Source organism: Aythya fuligula, chromosome 8 (assembly GCF_009819795.1).
Source record: "Aythya fuligula isolate bAytFul2 chromosome 8, bAytFul2.pri, whole genome shotgun sequence".
NCBI classification, from domain to species: domain Eukaryota; kingdom Metazoa; phylum Chordata; class Aves; order Anseriformes; family Anatidae; genus Aythya; species Aythya fuligula.
The window spans coordinates 3145672-3164420 of NC_045566.1; the positions used below are offsets into that span (position 1 = coordinate 3145672).

At 42.1% G+C, this 18749-nt stretch overlaps 1 protein-coding gene across 14 annotated transcripts in view; it reads right to left on the minus strand.

Moving 5' to 3' along the window:
- The window catches only part of NFIA (nuclear factor I A), a 342563-nt gene that overhangs the window by 10713 nt on the left and 313101 nt on the right, over positions 1-18749 (minus strand). For 12 of the 14 annotated variants that reach the window (XM_032191848.1, XM_032191852.1, XM_032191854.1 and 9 more), the window contains one exon: positions 12075-12166. The exons of the other annotated variants lie outside the window; for them this stretch is intronic. In XM_032191848.1, coding sequence (XP_032047739.1) covers positions 12075-12166 — 92 coding nt within the window. The remainder of the gene's footprint in view (positions 1-12074; positions 12167-18749) is intronic. 14 annotated transcript variants of the gene reach the window in all.

Consider the following 18749-nt stretch of genomic DNA (forward strand, 5'->3'; position numbering starts at 1 on the left):
AGGAGACCCAAACCATCCCCAAATTAACATGGCCAGGAATAGGGGCATGAGGGAAAGTCTGGAGTTTTTGCCACATTGACCTTAAAATTAGACACTGAGCTGGAGGAATAACAAATCAATTCAGCAATGAACCCCCCCCACCCCCCCTTCCCAAATCTCCCCTTACAAAAAAAGAAAACCGAGAGGGCATTGAGCTGAGCAACAACAACAAAAAAGCCTCCTGAATGCGAGAACTTTTGATGTCTGCATTTCTCCTGATGCTTTGTACCTCGCTAAACTGAACAAACTGCTCCGAGGAAAGTTCAAGGCCGTGCACAATCCTCGGGACCGGGTGTGCAGCGGCGGCGATGCTGGGGCTTCTCACGTTACACAGCGGTGACCTGGTGGCCAGGGACAGGACGTGGTGGCCCAGCAGCCCTGTCCAGCTCCGTGCGAGCCAGCGGGGTGGGGACGACACAGGATCTGGGTGACCGGGGCTCGGAAAGGACGCAGATAACTCCGTTATCTGCCTCCGAGCGAGGGGGGGGGCGTATGAGACGTGGCTGGCGAAAGGGAGTTGGGTCTCGGCCTAGCGGGGAGCGATTTTCACACATACTGCGAGATGCCAGTGAGAGTCCTGGTGGAGTGTAAAGTCATTAAGTGAGATGAAATTAAACAATTTAGTTACTTCTGCTTCATCATATTTCTGCAGTATGGCGGGCAGAATGGATTGCTACTAATGATCAAATTTAGTAGTACTAATTAAACTATCTCAATTTAATTAATACTAACAGAGAAAACAGACAAAATTACTAATGTAAACCTTGAACTTAAAATCAAAAGGTGCCTCTTCGCTTTTATGAGTCACTGAATGTGGGGCTTTTCTCTGGAAATAGACTGTAGAAGTGGCTCTTTGTACTCAGTAAGTAAGCTGCTCCATTGTGCTGAGAACTGCGGCTCTCCCCCTATATATATATATTTTAAATGTTACTACTTTTACTCCTCATATTCCTGAAAAGCCTCCAGCCACTGCAGGAGGACCCGAGCTCTGTTTTGACTCACACAGCATCAACCGAAGTGATAAAGCAGCTACAGTTCCTGGGACGGATTCTGCCCTCATCACTGCTGTTACCAGCACAAAGAGTTTATAAAGTGCCTGTGGAGCCTCCCCTCTTACCAGGAACAAACCGGGCAAAACGTAACCTGTCATGTACTTTCAGATAGAGCTGATGAGACCAGTAAATTGGGGAAATACCCAAACTGAACCCGTCTCTACATCAAGGAATATTCTTTTAGATTCACTGAGAGATTCTACCTGCAGCCACAAAATGAAAATTTTAGAGATACATGATTACCGCAGTTCAAGCCTTCCCTCTATGAAGTGATTGTGAATTTTAACCCTTATCACATTTACTTGAAAAAGACTAGATTTACTCTATTGTGCATAGCTAGAAGCAAAATATAAATACAATCAAACAAAAAGATTATTGTATTTCTAAAACAAACTCTTGCCAATAGCAAATCTTCCATCTCCTGCTCTCATCAACTTCAATGAATGTACAGTTGGGTCCAATACCATAGATTTACAGATGTGATCTTTAACCCAAAAGACTACAAGAAAGTACTTTAAAAAAAAAAAAAAAGAGAGAGAGAGAGACAGAGCCAAACAATAAATGTTATGTGTAAAAATATTCCTGAAAAATCTCAAAACTCATTGTTTAGCACATGCAAGGATGAAAGGAAAAAAAAATCCCACATGCAAATCTATTGCCACGCTTAAAAAGATGGAGTTATAGCAAATGCACAAAAGGGTATCTAAAGTTGTATTAAGTTGCTCCAAGCAATGCAGAAATTTTTGTGTTCAGTCTGCATTTTATTGGTAGTGATTTTTGTTAGTTTTATCTCATAACTAAAATTACATTTGATTGACTTCTGAAATGTATTTACCTGCATCTCTTCATGTGTAATAACTAGATGTAAGAGTTGGTTCATGTGAGTGAAGATGCCAAAAAAAAAATGATTACACCGTCAATACTGTTTTCAATGCTGGGTATTAATAATCAAAGTAACTAAAGGCTACATAGTTCAGCCAACAAGATATGTTCAGGTGTAGCCTCGTGATTTCTTAATATTAGATTTTTTTAAAAAAAGATCTTTTTTATTGGATTAAACTTTTCCTGTGCCACCTCTGTTCAAGTAGAATATGCTATAAAAACAACTACCTAAAAAACCAATACGCTTAGCTCTTCTGAACTGGTCACACTAAAACCAGGTAAAACTTGAAAGCTAAATCTTGGCACACTTAGTAATCCTCACTAAGAACAGACATCTTTGTTAAATTTAAAATATAAACAGGTTTTAATAAAATTACACTAACTTTGCCATATCATTTTGCTCTACTCCTTTTGAAGCCCAAATCTTTCTCTGCATGCTTTTCACATTTGTCTAGGATGGTCCAGCACTAGGACCAGTGATGCTCGCTGTCTTGCAAACATGAGATCTGCTGCAAACTGGAGAGTCCTTCTCCAGTAAGAAATTGCTTCTTGTGTTTTGGGCCCTTCTTACGGAACTTCCTATTAATTTCAGAGCAAGATAGTCTACTTTGTAAGGTGTTCACTTCTGAAGCTTGTTTATTCCTTGACCTGTCTGTTAAGACCGTTAAGCAACGGTGGTTCTTAGAACAGAAGAAACTTAATGCCTACCCACTGGAAGCTTGTAGGGACCGTGGCCTTTAATTTTTGACCTTCACTGTACATTGTGGTCCTAATCCTTTGACTGCAGAATTGTTAAAAAGTATATATGGCAGTTGGCAAAAATCTTAATGTTCCAGTAAATGCAAAAGCCATAAATTCAGCTGCTGACCTTTTCCATCCAGGTCACATGTGACACCTACTGGAGTTTGTCAGGCTGTGTGGAATTTATAGAGCTCATATAGGTATCAGCTGCGAAAGCTGAACTTTCATGAAATGTCTTTCAAAGGCACTTCTAAAACCCTTGTAAAAAGTCAGTATGTCTTTTTTTAAGGGTATACATTCTACATGGATTTTAAAAGGTCTCACCATGCCATCTCTGCAAATCTTCAACACTCATGAAACTTCAGCTCTTAAATTAATACTCTTTACAAAATAGAGAAATCAGGCCAGGCATGTAATTACTGTGATTACCAACTTCTATCAGCCCTTCTCCAAGCCTGCAGAATACCCTAAAGGTCTACACACTTCTTTCTTTCTCACGAGCACCTCTCCGCCTCTCCTGGAAATCAATTGTATTGATGGTGTATTGTCAGTCAAAGAAATATGATTTGATAGTACCCTAAAGCAGTTGCAAAAGAAGGGAAGGAATACAAAACCTACTCAAGTCCACACCGTGAGTGTGAGATCAATGTTTTCAATAATACGTTTGCCGCCATGTAGCACCCTAACTGTCGCAATTAATAATGTAGAAGGAACTGATTAACTTAAGTAAAGTGCCCTCCGCTGTGTAAACACATAAAGATCTATAGGGCAAAAGAGGAAAGAAAGAACAAAACGTCATTTTTATATTTTATGTGGACACATTCTTGCTTTCCATTCTGCTCTTGTAACAATTACTGTACTAGCCACTCTGACAGAGTCAATAAATCGATCCGGGACCTGATGCAGCACTGAGGCAGACTAATCCAATACAGCATTATCTGCAATGGAGGCTGGGGGCGGGCGTGGGGTGGCAGGAAATCAGCTAAGTCAAGTAAAAGCAGTAAGATGTACGTAACTATAATCTGGCTTTATACATGTACATTTAGTCTGTGTGTGTACATATGGATGTGGAAGAAATGTGTAACTCTGCAGAAGGAAAGCACGTGGTCACAGGAGCGTGTGGTTCAGCGAGGACCTGCACCCCATCCAATTAATGAGCTGGGCAGCGTGGCTGATGGCACACAGCCACAAGGTGTACAACCTGGCTGTGCTTTGAGCATCCTGGATTTGAAAGAACCGATGTGTGTCTCCCCCACCACACAAAGGTCAAAACCTGCTCCCGTCTTGGAGCATGACCTCCACTACAGCAGCAAGCCACTACAGCCACTTGGCCACCGACAAACAAATCTGGGAGTCCCCTGCCACGCACTCCGTACCTGTGAACAGAGGAACTGTCATTTTTGTCAGACTAAATGGTCACTGGGGCCTGGTATTGTGTCTCTGACAGTGGCTACACTCCTCTTCCGAGCAAGATGCAAGAGTTCCCTACGGAGGAGACAGGCCAAAAGGATTTGGCCGGAGGGGAAGCTTCTTCCCACCCCATGCAGTAAGTGGTAGGCCTTGTAAATACATGTTAGTGGGGAATAGGAGACTGAAAAAATAAGACAGTTTCCTGCTGAATGGAAAAAAGAAAACTGTTTTTTTGGCAGAAGTTCTTCAAGAAGGAGAACATAGGCCATTGTTATTATGAAGACTTTTCAATGAAAATGCAGAAAATCATTGCCTTTTAGAGTAATTGTTTAGCTAAAGAAAGGTTACACAGCTTGTAGAGAATTTAGTAAGAAATTAAATCTCTCCAGCTCATTCATCATATTTCTGCATTTGCCAACTCTTCCCACCAGGCCCACACTTACTTCTTCTCTCTCTTCTCCCCTACTGTGGAGCATAAGTAATGGCCATAAAACCCACAGAAAGGGTGCCTTACGCACAGGCTTCCTGTTTATTGTAAAGAGGGGAAAAATGCAGTAAGTTTAATAGCTTAGTTTGGGAAATTCGTCTATGTCCATTGTAAATAATTGCATGCTATATCTATTGGAAATAGGATGCTTAGTGTTAGTTTCCAAAAAAAAAAAAAAGTCTGAACCGCTCACTGGAGCCTGCAAGGAGGAGGAAGAAAAAGCAGAGGAAAAAGGATCACCCCTGCCGAGGAGTAACCCAGGCATTTCTGAACTGATTGGGCTCCAGCCCACTTTGAAGATAAGGCCACATGATGGTACTAAGTCTTCTATGAACCTTTACCTTTATAGTGCAACATGTGCTTTCTTCCTGAGGCATACTGTTCTCCACTGCTTTTTAAGAACTGATTTGAGAGTGAAATTTCATACTGCCCCTCTGCGCGAGAGCTCAATTAAATGGGCTTTGTGCACTGAGCTGAACAGACACTGAAGGGAATGGGAATTGGGAAGTGACCCTGATTTCTGGTCACCTTTGTATCTCCTCTCTGTGGAGCACACACCGGACTGTCATTAGCAGCTGTGATCAGAGCAGCACGTTCACACTCGTGCAGCACTGGGGACTTGTGGCTACAGAGCTATTATGTGATCAGGGGCACATCAAGAGCACCATGACTGCATGCGGGCTCTTTGCTCCCATCATGGTGGAACCATCTCAATTTTAACTCAGCAAAGGATTCAGCCCACATTTCCTCAACTAATTTCCACAAAAGAGAAAAGCGAGTTTAATACGGCTAAACACAAAGCAAAGGCAGAATCTGAAATCTTTCAGCTTCCCAGGGTCTGAGACCTGTTGGTGCTTGATAGAGACTGACACTGCTTTCGCTGTGCTCACACTTTTAGACCTGTGTCACCTTTTTAAAGCCATCTCCAGACCACCCTCAGGGTCAGACCTCTACAGCTGCTTGGAGGGTAAAAGGTAAAAGACAGCACCAGCACTCAGGTCATGTATCAGTAGCGTGGTGCCACTGGTTCTGCAGCAGGACGGTTTTTGATCAGGCACTGTAACTTCCAGTGGTCATGGTAGGGCTTAAGCCCACAAGAACCCATCCTCCTTCAGTGCCCTTCAGCCCAGGCAATTGGGGTAAGCTGTCTCCTCAACTTTCTCCTCACACAACCAACTGTTCTTTATGTTTCTGTCTCTGATCTCCATTTTGGGTCTCTCATTTCATATATATGACAAATCTCTAGTAGGAAAGCAATCCACAAGGGCTTAGGGCCCACAGACACCCCGGAGCAATCTAAAACTCTGATGCTGCTTCAGACACTGCAGCTCTGCTGGGAGAGCAAATTTCTGTTCTCCACCCAGGTCAGACGTAATTCCTGTGCTCAAATCACCTTCTGAAGCTGCCACTACATTCACTGCTATGGGCCAAGAAAAGGCGAGGGGTAATTAAGGCCCTGCTTAAAAGTGCTTTGTAGTTTACATTTCTTCCAAAGCCACACGTGCTTGCCTAGTGAGGTTACCTTATGGAATATGTAGTCCTCGGGGGACTGAGCTGATTAAAACAAATGCTTCTAAATTAGTGTTCTTCATCTTCATTCATGCTCAAACACAAGTGGTGCTTTCAGCCCTCGGGATAAGTGTTCCTATCCAGGGGAGGAACAGTCACCTGAGCAACAAGTAGCGCTGGCCTGGCTTATAAATAGTCCTGCTCAGAACCCCCAAAATAAAAGGCCTGATCTTGTTCCTGCGGCCTCTCATGTTCTCTGCACGTCCCCTGCCATGTACAAACCGCACACACCCCTTGCACTTCTGGACACGAACTGCTTGGTGCAGAGAAGCGGTGGCTCAGCTGTTAGCACACGGTAGCAATACCACGAAATCCTGACCTTGCCCTTCCTCCCCGCGGGCCAGCAGGTGCTACGTGTCTGCCCAGAGCAATTCCTGGGCTCTGGGAAACGGGAGACAGAGGGAAGGGTGCAGAGGCAGAAAAGGACAGGCAGCTTGTGGTACTCATTAATAAAGCCCATCAACACGAGCTGTGCACGAGGCTGGCAGCTCGGCATCCCTTTCTGACAGTGCAAAGGGCAGGGCGCCGTGGCAGAGGTTCAGCGAGAAGCAAAAAAAGGAAAATCCCCGCGAAGCAAAGCACATGTTTTATTTGTCAAAAAGGAAAATGTGTGCACTGGTTTCTTTCTTCCATAGGGTGGCAATGGAACCTGGGCACAGAACAGCCGTGCAGTTTTCAGCCGCAGGAGCGGTAGCTCTGGAGGAGCTGCATTAGCTTCCCACTCGAGGTGCTGACTTTGATCTATGAATCCTCCACCGTTTCGGCTCTTGCTACCTGCGAGGCTGCCTCCCTGCCTCCCCCCTGCCCGCGCCGCCTCCAGCCGCAGAGAGGGGCATCACCTGCACCGCATTCCTCCGAATTAAGTGTCTAGGCAGTGCGGACTGGCTGTTATCGCAGAAGGACCATCTACTCTGGAATTTGCCTCCCTCCCTTGCCTGACAGAGCTCACATCTGCTAACCTACAGGACACGGCATAAAGCTCATTTTTTTCCCCGCGTGCCCTTTGTTTTAAAGTGCTGCCAGTGAAAAATCGCAGGTTGCAGTTTGTTTTCTAAAAGGATTATGGGGAAGTAAAACAGTCTTTCCCTTGTCCCCAGAAAAGAAAGTAATTGCACAATTAGATTTGTATATGCACCTGAGGCATGAGGTGGCTTTTTTAGAGATAAAGAAAAGCTTGAAAAAAAGAAGCTACAAAGATACCAGTGTCTAATTCAGGAAATGCAGAGAACAGGAGCAGATCTAGAGAAGTTATTTCCTTACACTATCAACACAGCATCCCTTTTGCTGAACTTCAGTGATTTCCCCCTAACTTAATAGGGCAGCATTACTCTTCAGAGAAGTGTTTCCGTACCTGGTCATTTTAAGGCTATAAGGCAAAAGGGGGGCTGGGGCTGTTCTTCCGAGCTTGCTGTTGTTCACACTGGTAGTTTTCCCAAATAGCAAAACTTGTTTATTTTTTTTTCTTTATTTTTTTTTTCTTATACTTTATTGTGGTGTGCTAGGTAAAGTTATGGGCTTTTTGTTTTAATTGTTTCCATTAGAAAGGATTAGTTCTGTCTAGAGCGCTACTGTGGCTGGGTGGCTGTAGGGCCCCATCAGGGGAAGTCTGAGCAGACAAGACCTTGGCTTCCTTGGCTCTAGCTCTGAGATCCTGCAAAGGCAGAATTAGGAAGAGCTGCTACTTCTGTTCTTCTAGCAAATAGTTTTATCCTTTCCTAGAGAAATGTATGGGAATATTTTTTATTTTTTTTCATGCTTAACTAAGTTTTAGAAACCAACTGGGATGAATCTGATATAAAGTATGTTTACATTAGAGAGGGGTTTTTCCTGAAGCAGCTGGTCAAGAGGGTATACGATGCATTTTCTTTCTTAAGCAGAGCAGAAAAGCATTCAGTTTCTTACAGGTGGTAAAGCAGTTGATCCTCTGCCTAGGTGGCTGCAGTGGGAGGCAGTGTTTGTTCCGTGCATCCCAGTAACCTCACCCTGCAGGGCACACAGCTCCCGTCAGGTAGGAGAGATTGGATGCAATAGGCATGTGTTGCTCGGGAGCTGTTTTTAGCATCCCAAGTACAATTTCCAGGAAGATGTAGAGTAAGTAGGTGGCAAACAGGACTCAGTCTAGTAAACGATGTTTAGTGGAAGTGGAGCTGCAGCACACAGAGTACTTATAATCCCTAGAGGAATTTCATAGTACAGAGCAAAGTGAGGGCATTAGAGATTGACCAGCGCCGTTTAGAGCAGCGAGTGACAGCACAAACCAGTTACCAAGAGCAGGTTTCTAGTTTAGTGTTACTTGCTGCACAAGCTGTGAGCACGTATCCTGTGTTACACAATTGCTTTTATCGCATGGTTAGGGAAAAAAGAAAAACAACAAACTCAGACCCCTTTATTCTCTATTAGTGTTGTTGATACTGATAGGTTAGTCCCTAATTAATGTGATGGTACTTTCCCATTCCTCTACCGCTCTCCTTATTACAAGTCCCTGGCAATACGAGAGGCAGATCTATTACTTAGTCATGAGGCATCTAGACCAGCTTGCTTTTGAAACTAAAGCCTGTGTACCCCGGGCATACTGTATTTCTGATTTGCATATGGAAAAGGCAGTTAAAAAGCTGATGCCCCCATATTGCTTGCAAGTCAAGTAGCAAAAGTAAATGATTTATCAAGCAAAGGTTACAACACCTGTGCCTTTATGTCAACATACACGGAGGATGCCAAGTCAAGTGTTTCTTCTAATAGCTCAAACAGAAATTTAGATTCAAACAACCCCCCAGATAGGACAATTATGTGGTGAGCCACCGGAGCAGCAGAGTGACGGAGCGGGTGAGCAAAGGCAGCATCTGAAAAAGCAAACCAACTGAAAAGTTTTGAAGTGGCTAAGAACTGGCAAACCCGACAGCCCTTTTGGGGCTTTCATTACTGAATCAGAACTACTGACTTAAATCAGTTTATTTCCTGGTCTCCTGTGTCACGAAGATGTAGTCTGTCTACAACATTTGTTGATACAGCCTTTCTCTAAGTAAAATATTATATAAATGGTAAAAAATTCCTTTAAGGGATTATGTTTGAAGCAATCTGACATAAATTAGGACATGCTTCTAATGGAAATGTCTACTGCTAATTTTTATAATGCCCATTAAGAAAGGCATGTACTGGTTTGGGTTGTTTAAAAACAGCACAGGACAGAACGATCCTTGCTCAAACCCTGCCATGCTGTTGTACATTTGTCTGCGATTTTATTCCAATGTTCTGTGAAAGCCCGCGAATGCCCATGTATGGGAAATGGGACTTCTGCACAACGCCACTGCCACATCCCCGCGCACAGACGCGCCTTTGCAGCACTTTAAGTCTAATAACCACAATGTATAACTGGTGCCTGTAGTCAAATGACCCACCAACTGAAAGAGAAAATCAGAGCAACCAAATCGCTGATCATAAAAAAAGTCTTTTTTTTTTTTTTTTTTGATTGCAGCAGTAAGGAGTTGTTTAACCCTTATATTTTAGCTACCAGCTTGATTTTCAGAAGCCTTCAGTGTTCACTGCTTCCTCTTGTCTAAGGAAGCCGTGTGTCCTGACTGTTCGTGGTCCTCAGGACCCATATCTTATCCCGAGTCTGAATGTGCTATAAAAATCCTGATGGAAAGCAGCCATCCCAGCTGCTTTTAATAACACAGTCTTATTTGTTTTTATATTTTCATTTTGAAAATATCCTAAGTGATCTTCCTAATTTATACACTAATGTCCTGCAAAAAAATTACAAAAGCACGTCTTTGTTTAGAGGAATGCTAAGTAAATCCCAAATCATTGCAGTTCGTATTTTTACCTCACTCCTATGATTTAAAACATGGTCAACTTCAGAGTTGTTTCATGAATAAGTAGTGAGCTTTACTGATAAATTATATATTTAGTATCAAGTGGGTTGTGGTGGTGTAATGATGTATAGAAGCACGGAGATGCAGCTGGAGTCAGAGACTGGAAGTCAGTCTCCTTACCCACTGCAGCATGTTTGACTTTAATTGAAAGCCATGCTCCAGTATTGTTTTTCACTGTACAGCATTGTTATTCACTACACTGCATTACATAGAAGCACTTAAAGTAAGGCTAGAGCACTTTAAAATGATTTAAGTCATAAATAAGGAGGATAAAAGTTTACAGTCAACAAACTTATCTGGGAAACCTAGGCTGCGGGATGCAAATAAGTTTAGAATATTTTGGAGACTTAATACTGTTGTGTCTTACTACATAATCAATTTACCAACTAGTTGTTTTTCAAGTCTTTTGGAAAAGGTAATGTAGCATTCTCCAAAGGGTTTCAAGTTTCCTGAGCTATGAAGAAAAAGACCAAATGCTTAAGGACTTTAACAGTATACCTTAACATTCCCATTTCCTGCTTTCAGTGTATTTGTGTGCATTTCAGTTGTTTCCGCGATGACTGGAGAAATATGATTTAAATGTGAAGGCACATTAAAACTTGTCACGTAAATGAACCAAATAAAGGAAGAGGCCTGAAAAGTGGGGGTGCAGGTTGCATTTTGTTAATGTGTAAAAAAAAAATCAGAACCTGATGAGTTAAAACCCTGCTCTGCACTGCTGGTGTACTTTCTGTGACCCTATTTAATGCAGAGAAGGTTTGAGATCCGATGCAGTTTAACCTGTGCTGTCGAAAGAGCTATAAACTAAAGCCCCTAACAAATTGTACACAAAGAAGAGATAGCAAGAAAACACATTGTGTTCACAGGCATCTGGCTGCTGCCCTGTAAACTGAAAATCTTTGGTAATGAGTGACGTGTGTGTTTCACTGACAGCATAGGTGCTGGAGCTGTCACGAGGAAGAGTCCGTCTTCATGGATACACTGGACTGTGGCAAGTGCCAGCCAGGAATCTGCACACTAATTGTGCAGATGCATATAACTGATTTGAAAGAACTTATAAGAGCTAGAAGTAGTACTCTGCAGTTTGTTAGTTACTTAAATTATTACTTTTTAGTCATCCCAGCCAGCTAAGAACAAAATTACAAATATTTCTCGATGTTAGCCTTTGAAAGAATTGTAATGTAGTTAAGCAATCACTTAAAACTACAAACAAAAGTTGTCCTAAAACACTACTGCTACTCACTTCTTTATACCTTCTCCCCCATGATAACGTGATATTAAGCATAGACTTAATTTTTTCAACATCTGGCTCAAATTAGCTGCTAACAAAACTGCCAACAACTATTTTCTTAATCGACCCTGGGAATTTGATACAGCTTGGAAAAAGCACATTTAAACCTTGTCCTTCTCCTAAAGAAACACAAATGTTTACTTGAGCTTCTGATTCGACCATAGCAGGTCTATGAATTCAGTTAACCCAGCTTTATAGGCCTGCCTCAACTGGACTTTTTTCTCTTTGTGTAGGGAAACAGATGTGCTTGCAATTACAAAATCGCCTGCTCGCTCAAAACCCACCATGCAAGCAGCCAACCAGGAATTCGAGTCTATTTTTTTATGTGGAAGTCCTTGGCAAAATCTCCCGTTGGATTCGGCGGGGGACTAAGGTGCACTGTTACCTGATGGGTCTCTCTCAGCTCCTTTTGCGTTTGCAATTAAATGCAACTGCCTAGGGTACGGCTTGGAGTCAAAGTCTGAAAACTCAGTCCCAGGGGAACAAAATGTGCACTAGAAGCAATATCTTAGAAAGCAAGAGAGATCTTTCCAGTTACGAAAGCAGCGTTATTACTACGTAAGCCCAAAAAAACACAACAGACAAACAAACTGCAAGTGACATTTCACTGTAGTTACTGAGACCATGTGGGTGAAGTGACAGCGGCAATGCAGCTGGCTCCGGAGGGACACGTTAGAGTACACTGAAGAAGAAGAGGCTGCAGGCATACAGAGAAGTTGAAAGCGGCCCACCTGAGTCTGTTGAGGGATATTTACAAAGCTTGGATCCCGTGGTCCAACACTGACGAATCGGTTTGCGGGGGAGGTGCTGGGTGTCGAGTAGGCTGTGAAGGGAAGGGACACATGCGTTGAGGAAGCGGCACTAGATTGCACACGAACAACACCAAAACACACTGTCTCAGAGCCACCTAAGCAGATGTTTAACATAGAAATGTGCAAAACGTTTTAGAGAGCGAGAGTTTGGTTTTAGACACTGGAGAGGCTTGGTCCTAGTGGTGGGGTATAGACGTGTAGGGAGCTGGGCTGCTGGGAGCTGGCTGCTGGCACAACAAGGCAATGCCATGCGTTGGGAGAAAGGTGCTCAGCTGCTCTGTGCCGTTCCCCATCACAGAGACCTGCTGCAGGCCTCTGGGTGCTGTGACAGACAGTACAAGAGACCTGTATAGCTCCTGGTATTGCATATATCCTTGGCTATTATTACCCTGGGACGTGTGGTATTGCTGGCTCTAATGGGATTTGTACAGCAGCAAATGTACTGAGGAGTTTATTAACAGAATCGGACCCCTAGTTCGTGCTAATCCAGCATTCCCTCTCAATACAAAGTTTTGTTTTTCATACTGCTGTGGTCTGCACTCTCTAAAATGTTCACTTGATGTGTTTGACAAACTAGGAAGATCCTTTCGGTAAAAAATTAATGGGTTGCAGTTTCACTGGGGTGGTAAGTGCAATCAGTCTGAAGGCTGGAGCTGCCTTTAAAAACTGGAATGGCTCCCATAAATGTAAAGCTATTAAATGCAATGCAAGCCAAGAACCCAGATTACTTCCAAACTTGAAGTACTTTAATGATTTTGTTGTTGCATTATATTCTCCACTGCAACCGTACACAATGCCACGTACTTCCAAATTCAAAAGCTTTCAATGCATTTTCAGTCTTCCTCTCATTTGAGAATCCCCCCTGCAATCTTCACCTTTGTGCAGTTTTTGCACATTCAGATCTAAATTCAAATAACCTGAATAGATGCCTTAATACAAACAGTGATTCTGTCTATTTTATATATATTTATGGGAATGCATTCTGCTGAATAAAATCCCCAGACAATCTAGCTATCCAATGAAGAGACAAAAAACAATGTTAAAAGGAAAGTTACTTGCCAAATTCCAGTCAGGCTAAATATAATGTTCAGGCCTCAACGTTACAGAAAAATAAAGTGAGTTAAGAGTCAGAGAAGACACTGAGTTGTCTGAGTAGATGAAGCCTGTTGCCTTTCTTAAGGCAAAATGTTTGGTGAGGAGGCATTACATTGGAGGAGTCTTTGGCTTAAATACATGGAATCAAACCAATGGTCCATCTCATCCAGAGTCCTCTCTCTTGCAGGGACCATAAGCAGATGCATAATCACATAATTTATTTTTCCATAGTCTTTCCTACTCTCTGAGTATTCTCAGCTGAGGGATAGCCCTGTACTTAACAGCCTGCAAGGGATTTCTCACTGGTGCAAACTTTTTTTTTTTTTTTTCTGCCCGTACAAACTTTTTGCATCCCACAAAACCCTTTGGTGAGGAGTTCCCAAGTCTACAGGAATGCAGAAGTGCATCCTTCCCTTTGCTCTCTATCTGAATCTGACAAACATTCCTGATGCCTTTTTCTTACAATTAAGTGAGACAGCTTCTCTTTCTCACACAGCATTCCCCTGAAGTCACCCCAGGAACTGCATATCTTCATTTCTTTCTGATCTGAGGGGAGATAAGGCACTCCTAACTTCTAAGAATGAAATCTTCCCAGTTGTTTCTGGTGAGGTGAGCTTTTCTTTCAAAAACACTTTGCTAGTACTTGCAAAAATCATGCAAGGAACACCTGTCCATCACAAAGATTTAAAGGAATTTTTAAGTGCATGAATTGAGCTTTCCAAGATGATTTTACAAACTGCAGTGCAGCGTGCAGAGTAGAGTACAAACAGCTACGTTGGCTGCTATTCCTATCTTCAAATCAAGGAAGAAGTGAACTGAGTAGATTTGGTGAGATGTTCTCCTTGCCTTTTTACTGTCTTCATTTGCTTAATAATTCAAAGAAGCCACAGATTTGCAAATGATACATCTCTGTTACTGGTATCACGTATAAAGATTTTTTTTGCACTGTTTTATAGTGAGATTTTTTTTTTTTAATTTAACTACTGAACCCTACGTTGTACAAGAATAAAAATTCCTTCTACAGTTGGGATAATTAACTAAAAGCTCAGACAGTTTTGGTTCTTTTGGTCTACTTTTAGGGAACAAAATGAGTGGAGAGGCCATGTAATCCCTTGGAGAAGGTAAGTTCCACTCAGAGGGGAAGGAACTCAAGATCTTGTTTACAGTTCCCTGTTGGCAGATACTTATGCTGTTATATTTGGTAGAAAATCAAAGGGAAACCATCAGAACACTGTCTTAAATGTCTTCTGTGTTCAAACAGATTCTGAAGCATTTCAAAAACTGTGTAATCTGTACAAAAGTCCCCTCAAACCTTTCTGGGTGAATTACTGTGTATACCTTTCTTCCGTAATGCTCCAAACTATGTTTAACTTACTTTCTGAAAATATTCGGATGTCAGCTTGGTATTTCCTTAAGGGCATATAACTGCATTGCTAGAGCCAAGAAGTGAAGAGCACCAAAACTACAGGGAGTGTGTGTGCAGAGCAGGCTTTACACCAGACTCTCCCAAGATGCTAATCCCACTTTGCTGTAAAATGCCATGAGATGTTTGAGGGTTGTAACCGGCCATTTTGGCTCAGAATAGTAAATTGACACGGGATACATATTAGCAGTGACTCCTGTTCCAGCACAGGAAACTTTGTTCCAAAGGAGAGCAACACCAAGTACTGCTCAGAGGATCATCAACATGGTTTCTTGCCAATTCTTAGTGTCCTCATATATACACCCTTGAATGACATCGGGGTGGGATTCCTGGAAGTCCTACCACTTATGATCTCTGCCCTCTGTTCTGAGATTAGGGTGGTACAAACCACTCGCGATGTTAATTTACAGTTTACTTGCATTAAGTTTTAGTATACATAGGTATGCTAGACCTGCCATGGGATCTACACGCTCCTTTTTATGAACAGGAAAAGCCAAAGCATGGAAGGGAACAGAAGCTAGGTCTCTGAGGCAGATCTCTTGATCTTTATCAGCTTTGCTCTATGGGAATTGCATAGAACTAGAGTACTTTGCACTAGCTGACAGCTGGCCCGCTGGGCTTGCACAGGAACATCTTCCTGCCCAGCCTAGTCTTTCTGCTACTGGAATTCACTAAGGGTTGTTTGCAACATCATAGCCCATAGCCAAGGAAATGAAAGTGATGCCACAAATTTGCTATGATGCTTCACTTCAGGAACAAGCAAAACAGGAGCTGGCAGGGAAAGAACATTTGCTCACACAGACAGCTTTGATATTTAGCCAAAATGGCAAGAAATTGTATGAAAGACAAGACAAACAAACAGTTTTGGAATGTCATGTATTTTAAAATTGTCAGCAGTAGCAGAATGTTAATTTAAAATATACTTTCCTGAAATAATATCTATTAAGTATAGGAGTATTTTAGTTATCAGTTCTGGATTGAAAATAAAAAACTTTTGGTTGATAAAGATAATCTGGATGAGCAATAATCTAGTGTACCACTAGTTCTCTCTTTTATAGACCAAATCAACAAGTACATGTGCTTGATAGGAAAAGCTGTACTTTTTTTTTCAGAGGACTCGAAGTCAGTTTAGCAAGAGAATTAACTGGAGGAACACGGTGCAATACAGCAGTTCCTACCACAATGCACTCTGCAGCTGAGTATCTTAGAGAGAACCGCAAATTCTAACAAATTAAATGATATAGTCATCACCCTCTATTTTATGGAAGGGGAAAGGAGAGAACAGAAAGCTGAAATGGCTTGCCCAGAGGGTGCTTAGTCAATGCATAGCAGAGAAGGCAAGAGAAATCCAATCTGATTATGAATCCAGCATTGCAGCCACCAGATCATCCTTCTCATCCTGACACAAATGCTGTTTAACACGAAAAATCCTTTGTGCAAGAGGACATTAACCGATAACAATCTTGCCCAACAAGGGAAAATAGCTGTTTTCCCCCATGCAGAGTTGTAAACCTGAGAAAATAACATTTAGTCAGAAAATGCTTTTTAGAAATGATGGTGTACAGGATGACAATATCTTAGACTCTGCATCTGAATGAAGGCCACAGATTCTAACACTCAGATTCAGCTATGATAGTGATAAAGTCCAACCAGCATGTAGTGGAGGTGGTGTTTTCTTTGGGCAATGAGATATTAAGCCCAGAAAACTGTCTAGTTTGACAAAAATATTGTTTTGTGTTTGTTATGGGTTACCACCAGAACAAAATTGAGACAAGATCTGAAATAAGATAGCAATTTTGGGGCTGTGTCTGATATCAAGGATGTGTTCTATTGAAAGGTCTTTTTATGGAGGAAAAATGAACCCTCCTAAACTTCATGGATCCCATCTCCATTGTGTCATCTCACTGAGCAAAATGCTGGCTTTCCAAAGGGATAGGATCTGCAGCTGAAATTTTCAACTCCCAGAGCATGCCTGGCCACCCAGTAGTGGCAAATCCTCAGGGTGCATCTCCAGGGGCTCTTCCTTCCTTGGACAGCACTAATGTTCATGTTTTGGTTAATGTCACAGCTGGAGAGTTTCACTATTGCTCTGAGAATCATTAACCACCTTGTTGTGATTTTTAGCTCTTGTTCCCAGGAGGCCACGCTGTATTGAACAGCTGCTCCTGGCTCCTGCACCCCTCAGGAGGGCCATATTCCAATTTTTGGTAGGGCCGTAACTGCATTTTGTTTCTGCAGAGGGCTTTCTGCTCGACCAAAAAAGGGAAGGAGAATGGAGCAAATGCCAACCCCTTTCACTCCATTTCCTTGGGGGGGTGAGAGGGGGGCTCATTCTCCTCCACACAGCTAAGGAGAGAGTCTGGCCAAACTCTAACATCACTCCTGTCTTTGTTGCATAAGTGACTTTCCAATATCCTAAAGCTCTGCAGGGCAGTCAGCCATAACCCAGCGACACTCCCCGAAACGGTGCACTCAAGCAGTTCGTCGCCATGGAAGGTACCTTTTTGTGCAGCTTTTATGAAACTCTGGTGAATCTGCACTTGCTATTTGAAGGCTAATATTTAGTTAAGAAAAAAATAAACACCGACACAAATGGGAGGCTGGTACTGACCGACATACCAAATGATGTCCAGTGGACCCTCCTGGTAAACTTTCTCTGAAAGGCTAGGAACCTCACTTTGTCTTCCTCTTTATGTGGCCAGCCACTTCCCCTGGCTTTAGTATGTATGTGATTTCTTTCTTAGAAAGCATTCCCTACAATCTACTTTTCTGTAAAATTTGTCCCTAAATTAAATTATATGCTTCTTTACAACTCAATTCACTGTTATTCAAAACCCTTGTTTCTTACCAAAAGGAAGATGCATGCTTGAATATGTACAGAGCTATATGTTTAGATATCAGCGTAGCTAATTAACAAACAGTAATTATTTTCCTAATCTTTTGTTTAAATACCATTAACTAGCTGCTCTTGAGAAACCTCGATTCCCAATTAATGTGGCAGCTGTCTGCTGAACACTCAGCCACAGTGACCAGCCGGAGCCGATACCGATCGGTGGTGTTCTGCTAACTTCAGTGGACAAATGCCAAGTGTGATGCCAGCTGAGAATCAGGCCAAACACGCATTTAGCTTGTTTACATGATCACGGTATCACAAAATATAAGTATTAAGATTACTGCTGAAATGATGTTGGGAATTTTTTTCGTTTAGATACCACACGCTGCCAGTAAACTGAGTCACAACTGTGATGACACATATACATTGACCTAGTTTCGTTTTTCCCAGTTCTGAAGACCAGGAAATAGTAAGGCATTGCTGACTGTATTCACTGATAACTATGACTAAACATTAACCTTTTAGATTCCACTGCTGAATCTTATTGATAGGACTTAAAAGATGGTATCTCCCGTCAGAAAGCATCAAAACTTCCTGATAGCACAAGTGTTGGGCTTAGGTCAGAAAGAGAAGTGGAGGGGAGGGAATGAATCAACTTCTTGGTTCAACAAAAATTTGCTGATCAATTCTAGAAGTTCTAATTCTAGAAGATCACATTCACAATCTTACCAGACTGTCTCATACTAAAACCCAGTTTAATACCTAAGCAAGCTGGAGCATCTTGCTTAGTTTGCAGTTGTGTACTTTCACATAGCAGAAGGAGATGCAAAACTCTAAGAACTACCAGATTTTAAAAATGCCCGATGGAACCTGTGCAAATCTCCTGAACAGTATATAAAGATTTAGAAGTTTTCGGCTTCACATGTTCTGAATAGCCAATACCTCTTTGACCATCAAGCAGCGGTTGCATATAGCATTTAAATAATAAGCTTGAAAAGCACACAAAGGGATTTGCTCTTTCGATTAGATTGATTTTTGTTTGTGGATGTTATTTGGACTCCCTTCACTGTGGAACAAGTCCCCTGCAGTTGCCATTAAAGCATTGAAAGCTTCCCTTTTGTTTTTAAATGTCAGTTTGAGCATAGCTTCATTAAATCATTTCACAATTAACTCCCTGAACATCCAGACTTTTTTAAAGCATCAAGCCCAGCTGAATCGCATTTGTTTCCCAGCAGAGTGAGTC